Source organism: Juglans microcarpa x Juglans regia, chromosome 1S (genome assembly GCF_004785595.1).
Source record: "Juglans microcarpa x Juglans regia isolate MS1-56 chromosome 1S, Jm3101_v1.0, whole genome shotgun sequence".
NCBI lineage: Eukaryota > Viridiplantae > Streptophyta > Magnoliopsida > Fagales > Juglandaceae > Juglans > Juglans microcarpa x Juglans regia.
The window spans coordinates 2539684-2556571 of record NC_054595.1 but is presented as its reverse complement, the minus strand read 5'-3'; the positions used below and the strand labels follow the sequence as shown (position 1 = coordinate 2556571).

The 16888-nt window shown below is 38.1% G+C and overlaps 2 protein-coding genes across 2 annotated transcripts; both read right to left on the bottom strand.

Moving 5' to 3' along the window:
- Positions 1-474: 474 nt before the first annotated feature.
- LOC121246877 (SCARECROW-LIKE protein 7-like) lies at positions 475-3139 on the bottom strand. The gene is made up of 2 exons (XM_041145187.1): positions 832-3139; positions 475-536 (listed from the first exon to the last, which is right to left on the bottom strand). The coding sequence occupies exon 1, from the start codon at positions 2784-2786 to the stop codon at positions 915-917; it is 1872 nt and encodes a 623-aa protein (XP_041001121.1). The 5' UTR covers positions 2787-3139; the 3' UTR covers positions 475-536; positions 832-914.
- A 2235-nt stretch (positions 3140-5374) lies between these two features.
- LOC121247828 (succinate dehydrogenase [ubiquinone] flavoprotein subunit 1, mitochondrial-like) lies at positions 5375-16433 on the bottom strand. Its single transcript, XM_041146283.1, has 16 exons — positions 16163-16433; positions 14849-15016; positions 14205-14292; positions 13609-13755; positions 13363-13503; positions 11060-11145; positions 10869-10961; positions 10707-10770; positions 10396-10539; positions 9848-10035; positions 9207-9381; positions 8951-9121; positions 8667-8736; positions 8457-8577; positions 8336-8373; positions 5375-5782 (listed from the first exon to the last, which is right to left on the bottom strand). The coding sequence occupies exons 1-16, from the start codon at positions 16277-16279 to the stop codon at positions 5680-5682; spliced, it is 1914 nt and encodes a 637-aa protein (XP_041002217.1). The 5' UTR covers positions 16280-16433; the 3' UTR covers positions 5375-5679.
- Between the last annotated feature and the right edge of the window lie 455 nt (positions 16434-16888).

Sequence of the window (16888 nt, the reverse complement as noted above, 5' to 3'; positions counted from 1 at the left end):
ATTGGTTCAAGTAAAGTTTCACTAACATGACACATTTTGGTTTTAGCTACCCACTCAGAAGTTTAATGTTGAATTAGCTATCCCATTCTCTACACTAATATAATATTATTATTTTTATGTACATTTTACAGCATATTTTTTTATATTTATTTTTCAAAAAAAAAAATATTTTATACTTCTTTTCTTCATCATTTTCAACGATCTATGCATCAAAATACATAAAACATGTCCATCAACATAAATTAACTTAGTTTTCAAATACAAAGCATCAAAATATGTATAAAATGAACTTCATACTTCGTGCAAAAGTATAAAGCTGGCAGCAATTAACTACTTCCAAGTTCCAACCAAGCAAGAAACTATATTAACGTTCAAAACAAGTTGCATTGACGTAAGACTTGTGCTGCTATTTTGCCCAGAATAAAAAAAGTTACATGATCAAAGAATTAAGGAAACTTCAAAACTTGGCAATGAACGAGATATTCTAAAACCTGAAAATCAAGAGCCAAGCAAAAATAAACACACAGAGAGATTAATAAAGTAAGTTCAACATCTACCATTAATATCAATTCTGAAGATTTTTTCAAAGAGATATATCATGATCGAGATTAGATATATATAAACAATGTTTGTAACAGAAATATATATAAATGTAGAAAATTCTGTTCCTAATAAAGCCCTCCCCTCCCAAAATCCAAAAACAAATACTGATCAGCACAAACTGCAAAATTAACAAGCAGGTTCTGGCCTAAAGTTCTGAGATTTTGAAAATTCAGTATTTTGATGCCAATTGCCAGTGGATTGCAACGAAGACTGCCTGTAATTTTACTAAGCACGGCTAATTTCCACGACCCGATCGTCAAAACATTAATTTCCGCATCGGAGAAAAGAGATTCGAGCTGAGAACAAACCAATCAACGCCATGAAGAAACAGTCAGAAGTGGGACTTGATTCCATGCCAGAGAGAAAAACCCAGGCGTAGATTCGATTAGAGAATACGAGGAACTGTAATTGTAGTTCCATAAGAGAATCTTAGCCTGACTCACTGCGTAATGGCTGAGGGCTACAGGCTCAAAACCACAACTTTCCATCAAAATCCTCCAGTGCTCTTTGTCCTCCATACGTTCTCTCTTGCTGCTTCCCGGCTCCTCAGCTTGAATTACACCTGCGATTCGACGGCCAAGTAATTGTCTCTCCACTTGGAGCCTCTCGGGGCAGTCTCGGGTCAAGTTGGGCTCCAGCGATTCGAAGAAGGCCGAGTAGAACCTCGACGCGTTCTTGAACCGCTGAAAGAACCCGACACCGTTTAAACTTACTTCGTATTCCCCCAAAGTAACAATTTTTGGACTCAGCGACTTGGCCAGCCGAAGAGCCGTTTCGACGGCGACGGGAGTTTCGTCTAACAAATTGTATAGCTGAAGCATGAAGTTTACTGCCAAGACCTCATCCGGCTCGACTCGGAAGCTTGACTCGTCGAGCTCCTCAATCGGGGTCAGGACAGGCTCGAACAAGAAATTCATCTTGAGGATATCAGCAAATTCGCGTAGCCGGTTTCCGGTTGCGAATAGGGAAGCAGCCGGGGATTTACCGAGGGCCGGGGCGGGTATGCCTGAGATGCGAATCGTAGTGGGCTTTCCGGTGGAACGGGTCGCCAGAGCTTGTAGAAGCGCTGCCCATTGAACCCCTTGAACGATGCCGAAATCTACTATGTGAATCTTGGTTGCCCCGTCTGTAGCTTCAAGGATTGCTTGGTTTGCTGTCAAATGTGCAAACTTTGAGTATGGGCACGCATCGTTAAGAGATTTGTAAGTCAGTGTGAAATCCTCGGACGCGCTCTCTTCTTCAGTGACAGTCGAGCTTTTGTCAGTTTGAACAGACAGCCTGCCACATAGCGCCTGATAGAAGTGATAGGCTACCCTCTCGGTTGGATCTCCACGCTCGGACACTAATTTTCCGAGTCCAATAAGTGATTTCACAGCACGACCAGGTTCCGAATCGGCTAGTCTCGCACAATCGAGGAGCTTTTTGAGAAGAGGCCGTGCAGACTCGACTTCCGGTGAGTGGCTAGATGAGACACCACCAACGTCATTCCTGTGTGGGCTCTGCAGTGAAGTGTTCGGCGGCTTGGCTTCCTTAATTATCGCCGGTGGAGATGACGGCGCTGGTGGTGATGGAGGTGGTGTCCACGAGGGGACCTGGGGTTGAGGAGAAGGGTTTGGAGTAGGACTCTTCTGAGTATCTGGGAAGACGAATCGGTTGAGGTCGGACGGAGGACCGCAAGCGACGCTTAGTCGACTGGGGCGGGTGGCAAACGGATCGGAACCGTAGATTCCATAATCGGCATTGTTCTGCCATGCTTCATACCCGGTGGGCAGATTGGAACTATCCGTTGAATCCCCACCGCCCATTAAGCTGTCCATCCACTCGTCGGAGTCGAACTCACCACCCGCACCACCGCCAAAATCCGCAAACCTAAACCCGGTCGAGTGATGCTCCAAGTTGGCAAACTGAAACCCTGGCTCGACAGAATCTGGTCCACCGCTGACGTGAAACTGGTCGGGGAACCCGGTACCAGTGAGGCCAAAACCCGAACTCGGAGAGCCGGACAAGGTGTGGTGAGTACTATTTGTCCATGGATTTAGGGAGAGCGGATTGACGCCCACGAGCTGTTGTTGTTGCTGGTGGTGGTGAGCATGGTGCTGTTGTTCCTCTCGCTGTTGCTTCTGGTTGATGACTTGCTGAGCAATTGCCATGAGGTTGCCGCTGTCCGTACACATGTATGCCATTCTACGGCCAAATCTAGCCGGAAAGAAACTGCACTCGCATTACCCCCAGAAAGATCAGCAAGAGAGCGAGTGTTCTGCGAGTATTCACGGTCAAAAGAAGAGAGACAGAGACGGAGAGTGAAAAAAGTGGAGTAGGTCGGAAGAAAGAACAAAAGCTGAACAAGGCGGTGAGGAGGACGAGCAGCGCTGATAAAAAGCGCCTTCCCAAAGTGGATAGATAGAGAGAGAAATATTGAAACAGAGAAATAAGGCTGATAATTATCTGACCTGTCAGTTGAGGAAAACTGAACGTGTGAAATTAGCCCTAGTCTACTCGTGTGCTAAATTAACGACCGTTGCGGCGTTACCGTTCATAAGAGTAGTGATACAGTTACCATCAGAAACAACGTTCCAGTTCAAAAAAAAAAAAAAACGTTGCATGTGTCAATTAAAATGAGCTTTTTGTTAATATAGAAAAATTCTTAAAATTTAAGATGTATATATCTTCTGTGTGCTCTCTTGGCTAGACATTTCACCAAATATCATATGTATGCAACATGTCCAAATCAAAAATGATTTTTTTTTAAATTATTAAATTTTTTTTTAATAATGAATAATACTACATATAATTATAGAGTATACAAATATTATGCAGTTATTTTAAAAAAAATAATATCTATTATTAAAAAATTAATTTTTTTTATATTAATATCGTATTTATTTATTTTTTTAAAATTAATTATACAACGTTTATACATGGACAGCAACTATGCTGAAAGTACACCTCGACCCAATACCTCTTTTCTCAGCTCCTACTCCCCCCTTAACCGTAAGACGTGGCTCCCAAACGACTACTGGACCGAAACTCGGTGGAAACTCCTCCAGCTCTGATACAGATCCTCGGTACATAATGAGTAGCTGAACCCACTACCATGCCTACGAGTCTGTTACTCATTGACACGTCGATTTACTAGTGTCCCATGCGTCATAGCTCGCGACTCGAGGGGTACCTTACTTTTCGACGCTTGCCTACTTTAAATTATGAAAAATGGGCGTCTGGCTGCCGCTAATTTTAACCGTTCATATATTAAAATTTTTCTTTTAATTCTTTTCACTTAATAATTATAAAAATAATTTTTAGTATATTTATATATATTTTTTTACTTTTTAAAAATATTTAAATATATTAAAAAAATATAAAAAATTAGAAAATTAAAATAAAGTTTGTGCTAGCGGGTACGCCCAATAGTCAAAGCTGGGTGGCACGCTACCATAACTTTTAAATTACTTACACACAAAAATTCTTTTTATCAGTTACTATTTACTATCTCACATCCTACACCGTATAAGAAATACCAAAACATCTTATAAAAAAATTGTAGATATGAGATGTGTGAGTGAATAATGATTAATGAGTATAATTCATCATTTACAAAACCTAGTTTCAGGCAATATGGAATGTTATAACTGGAGTTATTAGGTTGGTGATCTTTACATCAAGTGCCCCATTTGGAATTTAATTAAATATAATTTTAATCTGAATCTAACATTTAAATATTCAATTCTCAAATCACTAAATTCATGTCAACTTAAAACCTCTTTGCACGTAAGATCTACAAACTTTTTCAACTTAACACATCTTTATACGCGGAATCTATAACATTTTTCAACTTCTCATAAATACATATAAACTCATCTTAGGTGGGTTCCACAAAACACATTCCACTATCTCAACTCACTACTATTTATAAAGAATTTAACTCAGCTCAATATCCAAATGAGACCCAAGGTTGTAGGTCTATTGTGTTTGAATGTTAAGATTAGTTTAAATATATTTATTAGAAGTTGAAAAAGGTTGTGAGTTTTATGTATAAAGAAGTGTTGAGTTGAAAAAAGTTGTGAGTCTCACGTATAAAGAGATTTTGAATTGAGATAAGTTTAGCGATTTGAAAATTAGATGTTTGGAATCTTTGGATGTTAGACTCAATTTAAAATTAAACTGAACTAATTTGATCTTAGTTCAGTCTAAGTTCCAAATGTGACCTAAAATTTGACTAAAATTGGAAGTTTTGGCTAAAGCCAAAGTCGTTGGAAATATTAATCCACATTGGACTATTCATCCCAAATTTAAAATAATAATATAATATTATATATTTTAATAATTTTTCTTTAATATTTTGCAAATACACTCTATATATTAATTAATCATTTAATTTTTTTCTTAAACTTATTGTTTGCCAACTATTTTTTTCTTCAACCTAATTATCCAACAAATATACTCCAACTATAGAAAGAGAAAAAAAAAAAAGGAAAATGAGAATTGAATAGTAAAACTTTAGAACAATAGAACTTGGTGAATATTTTTAGACTAAAAAATTGTTTTAGAGATGAATGATAAAATTCTAAATTTGGAAAATAGTTTGACTTTCTGTGGCTCAAAAGTATAGCAATTGAGTTTTGACTACTCCGATGGAGACTATTTAATAAAAGTTAGTCCTATTTGACTAGGCACTAGCCAACACCAGTGCTATAAACCATTTCAATGTTGGCCAAACCCTTTCAATTTAGGCTTTAGGTTTGATCCAAAGATTGTTTTTTTTTTCCCCCCACCTTGTTTTATAATAAAATATATAAGAATGAGAAATCGTTTAATTAATAAAATGCAGCCAAAAAGAAGAACAAAAAACAAAAACCACATACTACTGCAAGCATCATATTTTATGCAACATATTGTAATCAATAAAAAAGAATTCGAGAACTTATTCTTCAGTCGCGACTACATGTCGTACACTCTCGGCAGAAACACTATCATTCTATGGAAAAATGCTCTCTGTGCCAACATAGATTTATTACATGATCCTCTTGTACCTCGGGGGGCATAATACCATCCATGCACATTTTTTGAGCCAATGTATCAATATACACGAGCTTTTGGTGGGAATGGCTCTATCTCATCATCTAAAGTGTAAAGGTGAACTGGCCTGTAATCTAGCCGGACCTTTTCCTTCTCCCAATATCTACAGACCAAAATGAAGCACATGTTAGATAATAAACAAATTAGAAGCAGAATGAAGTTACTACCAAAATAAAGGACAATATTAATATCAAAGGGAAAAATACATTTCACACAAAAAAATACAACAATTGGCGTCTATTGCCAAAAAGTGGTAGTTTGGGATAGGCCTGTGCAAGAAGCCCGATGGGCCGCTCAACTCGCGCAACCCGATTGGGCCCACCCGACAAAAGTTGGGTTCATCAGGTTAAAACTTAAAAACGGGTTTATAAAGTTGGATCTGTCAAAACCGATTTTGGACAGTCTCTTCTCCCATTGCGAAACCCTAGCCTCCATTGTGTTCTTCGTCGCGTTCTCCCCTCTACTGTTACTTTCCTGGCCTAGGTTGCTAGTCTCTCTTACTTTCTCTCTTTTGCTTGACTGTTGGAGGGGGTTCTCTTCTTCCATGGGTTGGGAACTGGGTGTGTGTGGTCAGGCATGGACTAGGAAGGAGACTTCACTATTCCTTGTGAAACCCATTGTGAAACCCTAGCTTCCATTGTGTTCTCCATCGCGTTCTCCCCTCTACTGTTACTTTCCTGGCCTAGGTTACTAGTCTCTCTTACTTTCTCTCTTTTGCTCGATTGTTGGAGGGGGTTCTCTTCTTCCATGGGTTGGGAACTGGGTGTGTGTGGTCAGGCATGGACTAGGAATGAGACTTCGCTATTCCTTAAGTCTCATTCCTAGTCTAGATATTATCTGTTTCCTCTTTTCCTCAAACCACCCACAAATGCCAAAAGCCATTTCTGTAACCTACATACGTCTGCATCTCCAGCAACAACTACACCTTCTCCAACTATTTCGATGCCCTCAAGTTCCTAATGAATCTCACCCAAGTCGAGCTCAACAATCTGTCGATGGCCAAGGATGTGGGCAAGGCTTTTAGGCTTCTCTCGAGCAGAGCATGGTACTGCAAGAGGTTGGACATGTCCGTAAATTTGAGAAGATCGGCGGGAGTTTTTGCCAAGAGGAGATTCTGATTGGTTGAGAGGGTCTGGTTTTGCACGGGGATTCGAAGCTGGGATTGGATTAGTTTTTGTACAAGAATCTTTATTAGGAGAATTTAATGATTGGGGTGTTGTTGCTCCCTGCCTTCATGTGTTTACCTACCATGTTGATGGGCTTTTCCCTACCGAATATATGTGGCTTTTATTTCTCAAATTATAGGTATTATTGAGAAACTTTCCTTATGGATACTGAGTTAACAAATTGATACTAGGCCTGTGCAAGAAGCCTGATGGGAAGAAGAAACCCTAGCTTCAATCCATCTGCTGATGGGAAGAAGTCTCAGTTTGGTCATATGAGTTCGACCTGCTTTTATTTTGGTAGGGTCGATTCGGGTCGGGTTGGGGCCTTGGATGGAACTGTTTGGGTCGAATTGGGTACAGACCCGGTACTTTGGGCTCGGGTTGCAGCCCTAGTTTGGGATGCAAATCGCAAAAATGGTGGTAGTTTGTAGAAGCAAAATGTACTTTTCCCTAGGATTGTTCATCTAGGTTCCGGCCCGGGAACCCGGGTATACCAACGTATATAAAAGATCAAGATACACAATTATCTTAAAGATATTTAACACTCAATAACAAGCAATTAACATAAAATAAATTGATTGCACTGACATTACTGATCATCCTCAAATGGGAAAAGCCCCTCCTTAAACAGATGATCAAGGAAAAAAGTAAGTTAATAAGATATGGACGGAATTTTTTTCAACACCACAAAATATGAAAATATATTACTATCATCTCAACATTTGCCACTTTAAATAATTGGAGTAGCTACCTTCTACCATGTCTGGATGCCACTTTTGATTGACCAAACAAACTAAGCATGTTCATCACAGATCTGCATATTCTTCAGAACAAACCAAATATTGCAGCTGCTATCGCAATAAATCCTCCTTTATCAACATGCATTTTTAGTAAGTAATAAAACTCTATTAACATGTATTGAACTTCAATTCTTAACTTATCGAATCCATATATCACCCCCCACCAAAAAAAAGGTTGCTAGGTGTTTATTCCATCCACAAAACCGTATGTTTGGTGGAAGTTTATGAGAGGGAAGGATATATAATTTCTCCCCCCCCCCCCCCCCCCCCCGGCCCCCCGGGGTGTTTAAAAGGGAAAATTGACAGGATTAATTACAATTACTACTATTTCCTAGGCCATTGTACCCTCATGTTAAGGGCATTTTGGGTATTGCCAGAAGATTAATTAAGACATTCTCCTTTCCTGTCAGTTACCACTTTTAGAGGATACAGGTGCCAAAAGGTGGGATGCCGAAAGATGGGAATTTATCCCTCCACCATAAAAATAAACCACCCAATTCGCTTTCAAAGTTCAGATCACATGTTAGTTATCCGACAGAACTCTGTAAAGACTCAACTACAACACCACATCACACCACATCACACCACTCAAAAAACTCTCTATGTCAAATTCTACTTCAACAATAGCAATCTACATCCATGATCTCAAGCCAAAAGAATTAATTCAGGTGGGGTAATAACATGACTTACCCCAACGTGTGTTTCATCCAGTTCTCATCATCTCTTTTCTGCAAAACCAAAGCAACTTGATTCATTATACAGAAACTAACATGAAAGAGAAATCATTAACTTTAAAATAAAGAAGATTAACTGGAAAATCTTCACGAGCATGTGCCCCTCTGCTCTCTTTCCTGGCTTCAGCAGAATGCATTGTGATGCAAGCATTTATCAAAAGGTTTTCCAACTCAATAGTTTCTATCAAGTCTGAGTTCCTGTCGAAAGATTTTTGAATTTAAGCTCACAAAATAAAGAATTTGTATCCTGTTTTTTAATCATGGAGAGCGTGATCTCCATAATTTACCATATTAAACTCTGATCCTTCAATTGAACATCATGAAAGCTCTCCCATGCCTCGTCAATCAATTGAGAACCTGTGGAGGCAAAAGAGAAAGAAGATGGAAAAAGATGCTCATTATTAGGGTTAATTAGATGGTTTCATGGTAGTGTTTGTTTCCAAAGCTGTGTAAATATTTCTGCAAGGAAAACTCAATTTCTGTTGGGTTGGGTTTCGAGTACGGACTACAAGTTAAGCAGAAGAAAAACACCAAAAAAAGTAAAAAGACAAACTACAACATGCAAAAATACCTTCTTCTAATGTTTCCTGTGTACGAAACACAGCTGCATTATTTTGCATTATTCGTTGCATATTCAACCGAATTTTTGAAGTTGACATTGAGCCATTTGAATTCCTTATTTTGTCCAGCCACTCAATAGTCTTCTCACCGGCATCCTTCTCCAAAGGTTTTTGTTTCTCCCCTACAAAATTTCAAGTGGAGGCATCTTTAGTTTTCCATACATATTTCATAATCAAGTCTCCAAAGTAACATCAAAATAAACTAGCCTGGTCTCTGAATCTCAGCAACTGTGTTTGCACATGCTCGTCCAAAAACAACAATGTCCAGAAGGGAATTTGCACCAAGTCTATTGGCACCATGAACTGATGCACATGCTGCCTCTCCGGCAGCCATCAATCCTGGAACTACTGCATCGGGGTCATCACCTTTAACAGTAACTACCTGAGGAATGAATAACAGATTGATAATAATAAAGCATAATTAGAATAGAAGAACTAGGCACTAGGGTAATTTAATAGAGGTATAAACACAAGATTTATTAGTGACTGATTTTAAGCATCAAATTTTTTTTTTTTTGATAAGTGATTTTAAGCATCAAAATTAGCCTCATAAACCACAACATTTTGAAATATCTCATTACAACAGTGTTTATTTTGTTTGTTATGGCCTGGGTTGTGCCCATATTAGGGATTGCACTACTATGAAGTCAGTGAGAGATAAAATAAAAGGCAGAGGAAATGTATTACTAAGGGGATACATGTACTTGGGTTTCATCCTTTCTTCCACATTCGAATAAAACTTCTAAGGAACTAAGAAAATTGGCTCTTCCAATTCCTTAAATATGAGAATCAACTTAATATTGAACATCAACATCTCAGCAAAATTAATATTATATCATAAATGATACCTCGCCGCGGTAATTAGTGGGAATTCCTCCCATGTTATAATGCACAGTAGGCAAAACAGGAATGGGCTCCTTTGTAACATCGACACCAGCAAATATTGCAGCTGTTTCAGAGATACCAGGAAGTCTTTCCTTAAGTACTTCGGGGGGCAAGTGATTCAAATGGAGATATATATGGTCCTTCAAAGGTCCTGTAGACAATTAAAATCATAGTTATATCGAAACTTGAAATTTGAAACAAGGTATAGAAATTTTACAACTGAGCTGGTAATTGCTCCCTATCAGTTTTATACAGGTTACACTCAAAACATAATATTTTGCATAAAATTTATGATTGGGTGCATAAAATATATACACAAAATATGCATGCACAAATACATAAACATTCTGCATACATCCTACATCAATATTATCAGGAACAATAATTGGTTTTGTGGATAATGGCCAGAAATAAAGTTTTAGAATTCACTAACAGCCATAAGACCTATATTTTCCATTCTTGGATGCAGACAACGCATGAGGATGAAAACATATATAGGAGCATGTCACACCTACACCACGACCCTCTCGGATTTCCATAGTCATAGACCTGGAAACAACATCTCTTGAAGCAAGATCCTTTGCCGTAGGCGCATATCGTTCCATAAAACGTTCACCTTCACTGTTCCTAAGAATACCACCTTCACCACGGGATCCTACAATATGCAACTAAAAATATTAAAAAAAAAAAAAATTTAAGAAAGAGAATTTATTAAATATAAGCAAGATCACAGCAGTTGAAACCATAAAAGGACACTACAAACTACAGATTAAGCAACTAAATGCAATCCTGGACCTCCAAAATAACTAGGTAAGTACGAACCTTCAGTGATGAGGCAACCAGCACCATATATACCTGTTGGGTGAAACTGCACAAACTCTAAATCCTGTGGGAGGAATATAATCAACAAAGGAATTATATATGCATATAAAGAATAAGACAAGTCAACAGAGAAATTGAATATTGGCCAGAGAAAAGAAAAACCTCGAGTGGGAGCCCAGCACGTGCAACCATGGCATTGCCATCTCCAGTACATGTATGAGCCGAAGTTGCAGAAAAGTATGCTCTACCATAACCCTAAGAGAAACATGCCATATGTGGATACTTTTGCTCAACTAAAACAAGTGTTTCATTAACAACTACCCAGAGAGGAAAGAAGGTAACGATTATAGTACCCCTGTAGCCAGAATTGTAGAACCGGAACGAAATCTATGCAATGTACCATCTTCCATATTTAACGCAATTACTCCTTGGCAGCTACCTGGATGTACCGCATAAAGAATAAAAAAGCCTTCTCATAAAAAGAAGAAAGATTCTCTTTCATCAGGGTTCCTATAAATGCAATGTGGCCAAGAAAAAAAAAAAGCAATTCATGATAGTTTATGCAACTGAGCATATCGCTACGAGGCAAAGAAAGAGACAACATCTAAAGGATCATTGACAAGTAAAGATCAAACAAAGTGCTGACAGAAAGTCATCTCAGGCAACATTAAATAATCCCTTGTCGGTTAGTCCCTAAGCTAGGACATAGTGAGTGGAGAAACCTGATGTGGGGAGCATGGGAGCTCCCTCCCTCCCTTCTCCTCTATCCGATTTTCCTTCCCGTGTAGTGTTTGGTTTTTTATTTTTTTGTTTTTTCAGGTCAAATAAGGGAGAATCGCCGATTTCAGACCTTCCGACTACCAAAAGCCTACACGCGCCCTACCTTGGCGTTGCCTAGCCACCGATCTACAAGACCACCGAACGCAGCGCCAAACGAGTGGCGTGTAGCCCGCACGCGCGGGTTAAAGTTTTTGGAGTTGTCGGCGTGTGGCTCCCACGGGCCACCGAGAAGCCATCTGCCTACGCAACACTTGGCATTTCTGAGACCTGTGACTTCGGAACTAACAAGATCAACTATCAGCCTTCCTCCCAAAGTGGCGCGTGAGCAGCCTCTTTGTGTTCTGTTTTTCTGTTTATTGCAATGTTTTCTTATGGGAGGACCATAGTCAGATGGGAAGGTCCTCCCCTCCGCTTAGCCGGTGTTTTGGTGGGGTTTGGTGCACCCTACTCCACTTAGTCGGGGTATGGGGTTTTGTCACCGGGTTTTGTTACCACTGTCATGGACAGAGTTGTGCTATCTCTTAGACTAAGGTCGAGATCTACTGTCTGGACTAGACTATGTCAGTCACGGAAGTGTGCTGGAAAGCTATTAACAATTGTAACTAACTTGTTTTCAAATCAACTTTGTAATGTCCTCTATTAATGAATGGAATGTGCTCTGTTATTATCAAAAAAGAAGAAAATATCTGTATATTTTGTCAGTGGGAATGAGAAAAGCTTGTAGTTGATGCAGCTAGGATGAGATACTGGCAACATTTACTAAAAAGAATTAGGGGTGGGCAGCGGGTCCCCACACCCCGCTACCCCGGCCCAATCCATCCCACCCCCGCATGGTGTGGCGGGCATCCCTATCCACCCATGTGGGGGTGGGGGCCGGGCTGGCCCCAGCGGGGCCCTACCCCACTAATATATATTTTATATAAATATATATTTATACATATTTATAAATATATGTTATTAGTTTTACTATATATAAATATAGTCATATGTATGAAGCATAGTTTTTACTTAATACATTGTGCAAGTTACAATGTAGTGTAATGTCGCCTTTTAGGAGTGCTACCCGCCCCCTGTAATTTTTAAATTTGCTAGTGCATATTTTGTGTAAATTGTAGTGTATTAGTTTTTAAACTATGTAGTTTTTAAATTTGCCAATGCATATTTTGTGAACAAGTCTAATAAATTGTAATATATATTTATATATATACAAATTGTAAAATATAAATATATATTTATGTTTATATATATATATATATATGTATATAATATATATGTATATAATATATATATATATATAAATGTAAGCGGAGGCAGGGCGGGGTTAGGCCCTCCCCACCACCCTCCCCCGCTAGGGGCCCTAGATGCAGGGTGGATGGGTGGAGCAGGATTGCCCGCCCCGCCATGCGGAGGTGGGGGGGATTGCCTGCACCCCGCTGCCCACCCCTATGGCCTTTATATAGGAGGCAAGACAATACAAGAGTCTCACTTAAGCAATGTGGGACTCTTGTATTGCATTGACCTCCTATATAAAGGCCACATTAGGTTACATTAAGTTACAAATAATATACACTAACAAATTTAAAAATTATGTTATTAGTTTTTAAATTTTGGTCACATTTACATATTTAAATTTACATTTGGGTCCAAAAATGTGTTTTTGCTCACTTTTCAGCCTAGAAATAGTTTTTGGGCCCAATGGGCCATGTGCACTATTAAAGTGGGTGGGGGGTGGGGTGCTGGGGAAGAGTCAATCCCGCCCTCACATGGGAGGGTAGCACCCCTAGTCTTTTAACATAAAGTTGTGTAGCCGATTATGCTGCATTATCAGTCATTATCAACCAGCAAGCAAAACCACAGTTATGGCATAATAACTTACCATCACTGTTCATTAATAAATCCAAAGCAAAATATTCCACGAAGAATTGGGTATTATGTTTCATAGACTGGCCATAGAGAGTATGTAATAAAGCATGTCCAGTTCGGTCAGCAGCACATGCACAACGATATGCCTGTCCACCTATAATAACAAAAAAAAAAAAAAAAAAGCCAAAATCAGACAACTTCAAACACAATCCTCGATAAAGAGATTAAAATCCAAACATTGATGGCAGCATCATCAGACCTTTTCCAAAATTCAAGCTCTGACCACCAAATGCACGCTGATATATTCTTCCATCTTCAGTTCGTGAAAATGGCAATCCATAGTTCTCAAGCTCAATCACTGCTTTTGGTGCCTCCCTACACATATACTGAATTGCATCCTGATCACCTACATGATACAAAATATGCTTGAATCTTTAAAAAAATGAAAAGAAAAGGATGAATAAAAAGTATATACAAATTTTGCAAGAGCGATGTGAATGTCAGTCCAAGAGACTGCATGTCACAATTTGCAATGAGAGCTCATTATCTCAACATTCAGAACAGACAAAATGGCTTCCTTCCATAAAACTTTTCTGGTTCTCTTCAAAGTATACACACCATTACATAGGGCGAGAATCATAAGAAAAACAGGAATATCACCGCAAAGGATGACCCGATGCATAAAAACAATCTAAACCAAATGTGAAAGAAACCAATACAAGTAAAAGCCAAGTTTATCCGCATTGTAATTCATAAAAAGGTAGTAATTTGCTTAACCCAAGCATCCAATGTGGGTACCATGTAAGAATAATACAAATAAAATGAAAGATTTGTCTGTGTAACACTGGTATATACCAAGCCAATCACTTCCCTTGACCGTGTCATACATGTGCCACCTCCAGTCGTCTTCAGTCATGTTTCCTAATGCAGCATTTATACCACCCTATACAGAATTAACATATCACAGTTAGTAAATGATCCAAGCGATTCCCATCAGTACATATGTATTGATGTGAATACGGTAAAGAGAGATCAAAAATTCATAATAGTCAATCTAGAATGCTTCACGTATGATGAAAGGAAACAAAATAATATTTTAATGACCAGACCGATTATATGGATATAATTTATCAACTAGTTTATCACAATAAATGCATTAGATCAATTGAGAATTAACCACTCCACACTTCCGCTAAGGGATAAAAAATCAGTGTGAATATGCAATCATTAAGAAGGCTTTTAGTCGTACAATGCAGGCTACCACTTGGCTTACACATGACTTGGAGTAAGCCTTATGATGCAATGACCATCTAATCCTGCAGTTATTGTACCGAGAATGACAACCTCATCTTGAAAATCATACCATGAAGCAAAGACAGGGCAACTACCACTATACCATGCACATGTTTAGAACAAAACAACCGGAAGAAAATATCAATTCAATACTGCATATATGTACTAGTTACCACATATACAACTCTTAGTTCTATAATCTATACCTGAGCAGCAACAGTGTGCGAACGAGTAGGGAATAGCTTTGTAATGCAGGCAGTATTGAACCCATGCTCCGAAAGCCCTATGGCTGCTCTTAGCCCAGCACCACCGGCTCCTACAACAACGGCATCATACGTATGATCAACTATTGTGTACGAGGAGCGCCCCACAGTCTGCCACAAGCAAAAGGGATATCTTATAACTGGGGCTGTAAATAAACAAGACTATTCGACAAACAGGTCAAAACAAGCTCAAAGAAACTTGATTTCGTTCATTCATTAAATGAGCCATTAGTAAACATAAATGATGATATTATTAAATGATACAACTCATATCAAACTTGGCTCAACTCATCTAAGTTTCATATAAACTCAAATATCTTTGTACTTGTCATCTTTATAATCTTTAACTTTATTTTTTAAGTATTGAAAAAGATAAAAGAAAACCATATTCTTTACACAATATGGATTGTTTGAATATTTGATGAATATAATCTTTCATATATGAATATATAAACTATATAAAAATATTCACAAAAGCCTAAAGATGGTTTATCAAAATTTATAGATAAAGCTACATGCATAATATAAATAATTTGTCTTGTCAAAATAAGTAGTTCATGAACAAATTCGAGCTCCCTCAAAACACAGATAAGCTGTTCGTGAATATAAAGGAAACTCGGCGACAATCTCGAATTTGACTCGTGTTCGAATAAAAGTTAAATGAACAACCATCCACTACTTGCTCCAACTCGAGTCATTTACACCTCTACTTATAACCAAACCAAAGCTTTGAAAAGCAAAAGTGAAACCCCTCCCTATGAAGGAAAAAGGAAAAACAAAACTACAAAACGCGTACACGTTGAATAAAATAACAGTAAATGAGCTAATAAGATATTGGAACAAATAGAGAATTTATGAGTTAAACTCAAATAAAACATTCCAGTTGCTGCCTGGAACTCCAAACAGTGGAGAATCTGAGACGAATAAGTTTAGATTATCTTTCCTACAAGTGCTTGGCAACCACTCGGATCAAAATTATAAATAAATAATCCATGTGTGAACGAGAGGGAGATACATTTTTTTAAAAATCAAATAGGAGGATGTCGGTCATGAAACAAAACCAAATATCGATCCAAGCAAACTCTAAAGGTATCCATGAGAACAGAAAATCAATCAGATAAGGAACGTAAAACTTAACTTAAAAGGAAAAAAAAAAATAGAGAGAGAGAACGTAGAACCTAGCCAATTGAAGACTAATCAAAGACGGAAAAGAGCATTAACGATTTAATTATGGGACGTGCGAGAGAGATATCGCACCGATTCAGTGGAGAAGAAGCGCGAAATGTGAGATCTGAGGGAGTCATTGGAGAGCGATCTCTTGAAAGAGGCCGGAGAAGAAGGGACTCGAAGGCCTCGAGAAACGCACCGCCACATCTCGGTCTGGCTACGTCTATAAAGCTATCTCTAGTTGCTTTTGATTTTGTATGTTTTGAGTGCTTATAAATATTTCTCTCCCCGCTGGGAGGGGCAGTACCGTGGAGGCGTAATGGGAAGATTTCAAAAGAACAGTCGAGGTGGCGAGTAGCTGATGCATGTGATTACCGGTGAGAAAACCAGCACGCCGTTGATATTCAAATTTTTCACGCCAACTATACTAAAAATTATTAATTTTTTTTTTCTTTTAAAATTATAATGCATCTCGTTATAAATAATGTATTAACACACCGATTAATATGTAGAAAAACTCATTACCATTCAGGCTATTAATAAATAGTTAAACTTATGTATATAATTTTTATGATTAATTCAAAAATTAGTATTTAAATTTTCGTATTTTTACAAGTTTTTATCTTAATATTTTAACAATATTGATGGACATATCAAATTTCAAAATTTTAAAAAATTTATATGTCAATATTTTAAAAATTAAAAAACTTTAGATCGATATATAAAAACGTGCGAAATATTCACATACTGAATTTACAATTAACCTTAATTTTTAAATGTATAATATAACAAATAAAGAGATGAGCAATATAAACA